Below are 9,204 nucleotides of genomic sequence, written 5' to 3'. Positions count from 1 at the left end.
GAGTCCAGATCGAGTGGCAAATCTTAAAACTGTCTATAAGATATTGCATAATTCCTAATGGAATTTATCGTGTTCCATTACAAGCCATTTCTTCTGTACATAGTCAGGTGTTTTATTCACGTGGATCCAAATTCAGATATATTATCAGATCGAGTTATATTGCTCAGATCCAATAGCGAACCGACTGTTTGCTGAATGTAGATGGTCCAAGTTAAATTTACATATTACATGTAGTATATAAAACGGATAAAGGGGAGGGGTGTCCCGAGGCTTCTTACGGATTCACTGAGGATATTCGGTTTCCTGACCATTCAAGTGAATATTATGCACAAACGTCATAATGACACCAGTATGTCTTTCGCATGTATTTTCTTTACAAAAATATATTTAGGAGAGAGAGAAAAAAAACACCATATGCAGAGCATAACCATTTTTAATTTGCCTTTAATGATTAAAATCGCATCACATTTAACAACATTCAAATTCGAAAAGATGAAACAAAACATAATTTTGTGGGGAATACTAGATCGTCTCTCATACAAAATAGCTTCATCTGTTTAAACAAAATGAGAAGATTTTAAGATCAATTTTGCATTTTATGCATTGCATGAAATCTTGAAATTATCAGTTACAGTTACATATTCCATCTACATTTTATAGATTTAGAAACATTTCCTATGCACGATCCCTGGCCCACTTTCGTCATACTCTTGTTTGCTGATCCACATTTGCTGGAAAGTGGATAACGAAGCCAATATCGACCCGCCTATCCACACAGAATACTTCCGCTCTGGTGGTGCCACAACCTTAACCTTGATATTTTGAGGAGCAAGGCATGCAATCTCCTGACTCATTCTATCCCCGATCCCTGGGAACATAGTTGACCCTCCTGAGAGAACGATGTTGGAGTACAGATCTTTTCTGATATCAACATCACATTTCATGATGGAATCGTAGGTTGCCTCATGGATACCTGTACTTTCCATGCCAATGAAGGATGGTTGGAACAATGCCTCTGGACAACGGAAGCGCTCGTTGCCAATGGTGATGACCTGACCGTCAGGAAGTTCATAGTTTTTTTCAAGGACGGAACTTGTAGCCGATTTCATCATATCGTCATCGAAGTCTAGCGCCACATAGCAAAGCTTTTCTTTGATATCCCGAACAATTTCCCTTTCTGCAGTGGTTGTGAACGAATAGCCGCGCTCCGTCATGATCTTCATCATATAATCGGTCAAATCCCGTCCCGCTAAGTCCACCCTCATTATGGCATGTGGAAGGGCGTAACCTTCATAGATTGGCACCGTGTGGGTGACACCATCACCCGAATCGAGGACAATTCCGGTTGTTCTACCGGAAGCATACAACGATAACACGGCCTGAATGGAGACGTAAAAGGCAGGCGTATTGAAGGTCTCGAACATAATTTGTAGCATCTTCTCTCGGTTTGCCTTCGGATTCATTGGAGCCTCTGTTAGAAGGACTGGGTGCTCTTCAGGTGCCACTCGCAACTCGTTGTAGAAGGTGTGGTGCCATACTTTTTCCATGTCATCCCAGTTCGTAACGATGCCATGCTCTATGGGGTACTTGAGAGTGAGGATGCCTCGTTTGGACTGCGCCTCCTCGCCAACGTAGCTGTCCTTCTGCCCCATTCCAATCATTACGCCCTACAGAATTTACACAAGACTCATTTACAACTCGAAGAGCTGTAGTTTACCAGTCACGAAAATCCAAGATTGTTTCAGTTTGTACAATTAAAATTTTGTGTTGTAATTGAAAAGACCTGTACATTGTTTCAATTCATTTGTATTAAAAAATATTTATCGTAGATTTTCTATCACCACCCCACCCCAAAGGGAAAAACAACATTATTTAACTACACTGATTTCACACTTATTTTCATTAAATATGTGTTGAAAAAGAACTGATTTTTATTTTTTAGATATTCATTCAAAACACAGACAAAATACAAATTAATCTTAGGGAAAGAGTACGTATAATGGTAAGAACAGAATCTTAGATTCCAGAGCCTATTTAGATTCTTACCTGGTGCCGTGGCCTCCCTATAATGGAGGGGAACACGCAGCGAGGAGCATCGTCCCCTCCAAATCCAGCCTTACACATCCCAGAGCCATTGTCGATCACCAGAGCCGCTATTTCATCGGAATCAGCCATCTTAACCACACCCTACAAGTGAGACTGCAGCAATGGATAAAATGATCCGCGCAAGGCCTGCAGAGAACTACACCGTGGTCATTCAACATTGATTTTTTTCTTTTCTCACTATGAACTTGAAGCTCCAGTATATGACAGGTGATGATTTTTACCATATATAGTAATTTAATATTTACTGTTTACACGTGAAGAAAATTGATGAAAGACTGTGATTAAACATCTCTCTCTTTATCTTTCTCCGACAAAACCTGTTACGTACGTGAGGACATCCCTGCATTGTCTGTAGACAGTGGCAGATTTGGGGAGGGGGCGCAGCCAGCCCCCCCCCCCTAAAATGTTCAAATTTAAGGTAAATAGTGGTATCTTGTTTAGAAAAATGTACTAAACGATAAAATAAGCAATAATTTCTTCCACTCCTGGAGAAATAAATGACAAAATCTTTTGATTTCTTGAATTACTTTATTGGGAGAACTTATTTTTTTCAAAAAACTCTTAAAATTTGCGTCATTTTATTAATTTCACCTTATTAAAAATGATAGAAAATAGTACAAATGACTGAATAGGAAACATATTTCAAGTCCTATAAAAGTAAAATCCAGGAGCTTCCGGGGGATTCGCCCCCTGGGCCCCCACCAGGGCTTTGCCCTGGACCTACTGGGGGCCTCAAGGCCCCCAGACCCCCTGCCTCATAAAGTGGCGCCCCCGTAACAGCAATTCCTGGATCCGCCCCTGGTAGGGGTAGGAGAACTGAATACTAATATATCTGAAAATGTACCATCATACACCCCATTCCTACGACGAAAATTTACTTATGTTTGTAAATTTGCACGTGATTAAATATACTCACATAAGAAATTTTAAGTACATTCACGTTCAGACGAAGTTTAAATACCGAAGTAAATTCTGATAAAACTCAGTGGCGGATTTAAAGGGAGCGTAATATATGAACCTTATGATCGGAGATATGACATTTTAAAAACGGTTTCTGTGCGAGATTTGTGTATTCCAGTGATATATATAAACTCTGATGTTACATATTTAATCAAAAATACGTCCGAAATACCCAAGGAATTGAACATTTTAAAAATACAAGAAGGGGGGTACCGAAAATCCTGTCCACAAGCACCTGTGATTCAAACTACTTGCATATGAATCCCAAGCATTTTTGATACTGTGGGCTTTAGATAATATTGAGCGCAAATTACATGACAAAAAATTATAAATTGATAATGTTTTACATACACACCCCTTAGTCCGTTTCAAGTTGTAGCGCGGTTAAATTTGAACTTGAAAAACAGACCATCTCGCCACGTATTTTTTACTTTAAAAAGTCAGTTGAAGAACATAGCCTTATTTGGAAAGGCACATGACTTCCTTATAAGGAAATATCTTTAAGCTAAAATTCCCGGATGAGCACGTGGTCTTGTTCATTTTCAGCATCCGGACGCGACGCAGGAAGAAGCAGTTAGGCTACCATAACTTGTTTAAATTTGAAACTATAGTGAAAGAATGAGTGACGAAGTTGCTGCAATTGTTATTGATAATGGATCGGGGATGTGTAAAGCTGGATTCGCCGGCGATGATGCCCCACGAGCCGTGTTTCCATCTATTGTGGGACGACCCAGGCATCAGGTACTAGCTACATCTAGAATATTATCTACACGAATCCCGGGATGATAAATCTTCTTTTTCATTTTCTATAATGGGATTGGTGTAACCTTCAAAATATTTAATTAAGCACACATTAAACTTAATGTGATACGAGTGATCTGGCTAGTCTACCGCAGTTGTGGAAGGAAAAGAATAAATTATACAAGCTAAGTTTGGGTGAAAATTGTCATTTATTAAGGTATTCCATGTATAATGAAAGGATAATGAACAATTTTGAAGGATTTAGATCAACATAAAAATTTATTGTTAAATAATGATGAAAGTGAAGTAGATCTAGATGAAATTCACATGTCTGGTAAATGATTAGAATCTGACGTTTTTGCACTTAAGACTTTTTGGAAGAGTTGTCTGCCCTTTGTAAAAATAAGAAAAATCTGATTTTCTAAAAATGTGTGTGGTCAATGATTAATTTTATTTCATATTTTCATAAAAAGAAAGTGTATGTAACTTTCTACCAAGAGATTATTATGAAAATATAATTTGTTTTTAAAATATTGTAATAAAAGATGCTTTTCCCTTATACTTCAATGTTCAATTCTAGGTGAAATAAATCAAGCAGTAAACAAAATTTTGAAAATTCCTATGGTGGATTATTTTTATTTGATGAACCCTTCAAAATGATACCATGATTACGAATATTCCACCATCCATTTATTAGATATGAAATATGGTCATTATACATTGAATACCTTAAATGCTCAGTGGTGGTTGTTAACATTGTAGCCTAGACCTTTACAGATAAAAATGCTGACTCCTGTGGTATATATTCATATATAACATACACCACGGTATTTTAAAGGGGAGATCACCACGTAATGGGATGGGTGTGACCTTCAAAATGTTGAATCGAGCACAAAAACTTTATGATTTTAATCGCTTGAATGTATAATTTCCGGAAAGATTAAGTTTGCTGTAAGTCCCATTCAAGATTTTTTCACTCGTATTAGATTTATAAGGTATATAGGCTAGGAGTATAACTTTTACATCGCGCCGAGTTTTCCGTCAAGATGAGTTGACGGAAAAGGACGAGCGATGTTCCGATTACCCGCGTTATGTGCGCATCTAAAGCGAAAACAAAGTATTGATTGATTGTATCTTGCTTAACGTCTCACTCGAGAATTTTTCACTCGTATGGAGACGTCACCAAGACCGGTGAAGGGCTTCAAATTTAGGCCTATGCTCGGCGCTTACGGCCATTGAGCAGTGAGGGTTCTTTAACGTGCCACACCTACTGTGACACGGGTCATCCGTTTATAAGGTCATCTCCGAGGACCCGTGACATTCACACCTGATGCTGAGCGTTTGGCGATGGAACTATCACTACCTGTTTGAACGACTTGGGCGTGTCGCGGCCGGGATTCGAACCCCGGACCTTCCGCATGCGGCTAAAACAAAGGGGAGGGAGGCCGAGGATAGGCCTACAGTTCGACATCGAAAAAACAATTCTAATCAGACTAATGGCCGTCCCTTTTTTATTTCACAAAGTCACACTTGGCCTATATTACATAATAGTCGTAGTTATTTTTTTAAAAACAAAAAACTTTTCCTAAACACAGGTGCTTGTGGACATGACTGTACTGTAGTGTATATACCACAGTTAATTGGGTTCAGAACTCCCACCCCACCCCCACCCCTCTTGAATAACCTGTATAAGTTGATTTAATTGTTTGGTTGAAAATCTCTCTAAAAGAAACACATGTTGACAATGTCTTGCATACCTCAATAGTCCAAAATAAACCCTTTCTAAAAAGTATCCTCATTGGACATGTATATAACAGTTCTGTTATAATATCCAGTCCTCATTTATATACCTTGTGGTGTGTCTAAAATAGGCTATTCACTGTAGAGTTTTGGCGTGTTGGTAATGGTAGTAATGACAAACATTCGCTAAAAATGAAAAATACTAATATTTTAAGGTAATTCCAAGCTTCTAGAATTATAGGTTCAATCTTAGATGTTTGATTGTTGATTCTTCAAAAAAATGTATTTTAGTAACAAATAAAAATGATGAAATAAGTATATTATTGTGGCATTAATAATTTTCTTATCAATTTTGCACACACATACCTGTGTCAACGTCAGGAAATCGTAATTTTTCTTAAACAGCAATATCAAAATTTTACAAAAACTGGTTGAAACGATATAATCGTATTCATAACAATTTCATGAAACTGTTTCTTTAAAAAGTATATATACAAAATGTTTGTGAAAATTAAAGGACATCTATCGCATAAATTAATGGACTTGATAAATCATATAACGAAAACAGGGTTATTGCCCTTGAATTCAATAATTGATTATTCATATATAACTTGATAGACTTTTGAAATATTTCATGGTTATTAACGAGATTTTTTACAATAGCTATTGAAAAAGACTCCAACAAAATTTATGTTCCTGTCATACATAAATCTTGTTAAATCATTGACTTTGTGAAATCTTATGACGTCACAGGAGGGTGGAACTACGTTAATTCATATGAATTGCATAAAATGAAGAATATTAATGATGAGAAGATAACCAATATTTTAAAAACAAGAGGCCCATGGGCCACATCGCTCACCTGAGTCACCTTGGCCCATATCTGAAGACTTTCCATATATATTTGCATGTAAAACCTTAGTCCTTATTATGGCCCAAACTACCCTTTGCAAACTTGAATCTACACTATGTCAGAAAGCTTTCATGTAAATGTCAACTTCTTTGGACCAATGGGTCTTGAGAAGAAGATTTTTAAAGCTTTTTCCTATATTTGTATGTAAAACTTTGACCCACCCCAACCCCAACTTGTGGCCCCATCCTACCCCCCGGGGGCCATGATTTGAACAAACTTGAATCTGCACTATGTCAGAAAGTTTTCTTGTAAATATCAGCTTTTCTGACTCAGTGGTTATTGAGAAAAAGATTTTAACTATATATTTGTATGTAAAACTTTGATCCCCCTTGTGGCCCCATCCTACCCCCGGGGGCCATGATTTGAACAAACTTGAATCTGCACTATATCAGTAAGTTTTCATGTAAAAATCAGCTTTTCTGGCTCAGTGGTTCTTGAGAAGAAGATTTTTGCTATATATTTGTATGTAAAACTTTGATCCCCTATTGTGGCCCCATCCAACCCCTGGAGCCCATGATTTGAACAAACTTGAATCTGCATTATGTCAGGAAGCTTTCATGTAAATCTCAGCTTTTCTGGCTTAGTGGTTTTTGAGAAGAAGATTTTTAAAGTTTTTCCCTATATATTTGTATGTAAAACTTTGATCCCCCCTTGTGGCCCCATCCTACCACCGGGGGCCATGATTTGAACAAACTTGAATCTGCAATATGTCAGGAAGCTTTCAGGTAAATTTCAGCTCTTCTGGCCCAGTGGTTCTTGAGAAGATTTTTAAATGACCCCACCCTATTTTTGCATTTTTGTAATTATCTCCCCTTTGAAAGGGACATGGCCCTTCATTTGAACAAACTTGAAAGCCCTTCACCCAAGGATGCTTTTGGCCATGTTTGTTTGAAATTGGCCCAGTGGTTCATGAGAAGAAGATAAAAATGTGAAAAGTTTACAGACAGACAAACGGACGCCGGACAAAATGTGATCAGAAAAGCTCACTTGAACCTTCGGTTCAGGTGAGCTAAAAATTATCCGATATACGGTACTAGTGTAGTGTTACCTGTACTGACGATGATTAACCTTTCGATTTCAGGGAGTGATGGTTGGTATGGGTCAAAAGGACAGTTACGTAGGAGATGAAGCCCAGAGCAAGAGAGGTATCCTCACTCTACGATACCCCATAGAGCACGGGATCGTGACAAACTGGGACGACATGGAGAAAATCTGGCATCATACTTTTTACAATGAACTACGAGTAGCGCCCGAAGAGCACCCTGCATTATTGACTGAGGCACCATTGAATCCCAAAGCCAACCGCGAGAAGATGACCCAGATCATGTTCGAAACGTTCAACTCTCCCGCCATGTATGTAGGTATCCAGGCCGTGCTATCCCTCTATGCTTCCGGGAGAACTACAGGTATAGTTATGGACTCAGGAGACGGAGTGTCTCATACGGTTCCTATCTATGAAGGATACGCCCTTCCTCATGCCATCCTTCGTTTGGACTTAGCTGGACGAGATTTAACAGGATACCTCGTGAAGATTCTGACAGAGCGAGGCTATTCTTTCACCACGACAGCTGAGCGGGAAATTGTCCGCGACATCAAAGAGAAACTTAGCTACGTAGCTCTGGACTTCGAGCAGGAAATGGTAACTGCTGCTTCGACTTCATCTCTAGAGAAAAGCTACGAGCTACCCGACGGACAAGTCATCACCATTGGCAATGAGAGATTCCGCTGTCCGGAAGCTTTTTACCAGCCCGCATTTTTGGGAATGGAAGCATCCGGTATTCACGAAACGGCGTACAACTCCATCATGAAGTGCGACGTCGACATCCGACGAGACCTATATGCCAACACTGTATTATCTGGTGGATCTACTATGTTCCCAGGAATGGCCGATCGCATGCAGAAAGAAATGACCGCACTAGCGCCTAGCACCATGAAAATCAAGATCATCGCTCCCCCAGAAAGGAAATACTCGGTATGGATCGGCGGATCCATCCTTTCTTCACTATCTACCTTTCAGCAAATGTGGATCAGCAAGCAGGAGTACGATGAAAGCGGTCCAAGTGTAGTCCACAGGAAATGCTTTTAGACTTGTACATAGATATATATACGTATGGAGTGCTGATCATACGATACCATGCACGATGATTTATGTAACGAGTGCTGGCTCTGCCAGGCCAAGTAGTTGTATATTTCTTTGTTTCGAGTTCATTTGCAGCTTGTGTTACTGATGTTGAAGTCATTCAATTTGAGAAAATTCATTGTTTGCATATTATATTGTTAACATGCATATTAATATATCTATAGAAATATTAAATATTTAAAAGTACATCATTCGAACAGCCTTTAATTGTTTGTGTAATTCAATAAAGCAAAGATAAAAAAATTTAACCCCCCAACAAAAACTGCAATTATCAAACTTGGAAATATCATGACATCTGCATCTAAAGTCATTTCGTTTTACGGACAGACGTTACAACGAAGGATCGGCGATCTACTAAGCCTGGCCATTCCAAATTACTTGTTTCCAACATGTGGAGCACCAAATTAACATAAACTCAAATAATTGAATATATCTTTCATTATTTTGAGTATCATCAATTAAGTTTTAAAAATGTTCTCACCAGTGTGATGGAATTATTGCTCTCAACATTAATTTGGAGCTCTGTTTAAATTATTTAATAATCTCTTAAATTCAGTTGAAGATATCTTTGATTATGTACACCGCTTTTGTGTAATGCGCGCAT

At 38.5% G+C, this 9,204-nt stretch overlaps 2 protein-coding genes across 3 annotated transcripts; one reads left to right on the top strand and one right to left on the bottom strand.

Moving 5' to 3' along the window:
* Positions 1-417: 417 nt before the first annotated feature.
* LOC125672087 (actin-5-like) lies at positions 418-2,713 on the bottom strand. 2 transcript variants are annotated; one of them, XM_048908196.2, is made up of 3 exons: positions 2,435-2,713; positions 2,047-2,187; positions 418-1,667 (listed from the first exon to the last, which is right to left on the bottom strand). In XM_048908196.2, exons 1-3 carry the CDS (start codon positions 2,450-2,452, stop codon positions 663-665), a joined length of 1,164 nt encoding a protein of 387 aa, XP_048764153.1. In that variant the 5' UTR covers positions 2,453-2,713; the 3' UTR covers positions 418-662. The 2 variants fall into 2 exon arrangements, with proteins under 2 accessions (XP_048764153.1, XP_048764154.1); XM_048908197.2 differs by lacking the exon at positions 2,435-2,713 and having other exon boundaries at positions 2,047-2,410.
* Positions 2,714-3,572: 859 nt separating this feature from the next.
* LOC125672088 (actin, cytoplasmic-like) lies at positions 3,573-8,793 on the top strand. Its single transcript, XM_048908198.2, has 2 exons — positions 3,573-3,807; positions 7,542-8,793. Exons 1-2 carry the CDS (start codon positions 3,685-3,687, stop codon positions 8,544-8,546), a joined length of 1,128 nt encoding a protein of 375 aa, XP_048764155.1. The 5' UTR covers positions 3,573-3,684; the 3' UTR covers positions 8,547-8,793.
* The last annotated feature ends 411 nt before the right edge of the window (positions 8,794-9,204 follow it).

Source organism: Ostrea edulis, chromosome 4, assembly GCF_947568905.1.
Source record: "Ostrea edulis chromosome 4, xbOstEdul1.1, whole genome shotgun sequence".
Lineage (NCBI taxonomy): Eukaryota > Metazoa > Mollusca > Bivalvia > Ostreida > Ostreidae > Ostrea > Ostrea edulis.
This window is presented reverse-complemented; position numbering and strand designations above follow the sequence as displayed.

Bases quoted from the DNA above. Each gene is read 5' to 3' on its own strand.
- LOC125672087 (XM_048908196.2), bottom strand. The intron at 1,668-2,046 runs GTAAGAATCTAA...TAAATTCTGTAG, and splicing joins TAGGGAGGCCACGGCACCAG to GGCGTAATGATTGGAATGGG.
- LOC125672088 (XM_048908198.2), top strand. From the start codon at position 3,685: ATGAGTGACGAAGTTGCTGCAATTGTTATTGATAATGGATCGGGGATG. The intron at 3,808-7,541 runs GTACTAGCTACA...TTTCGATTTCAG, and splicing joins TGGGACGACCCAGGCATCAG to GGAGTGATGGTTGGTATGGG.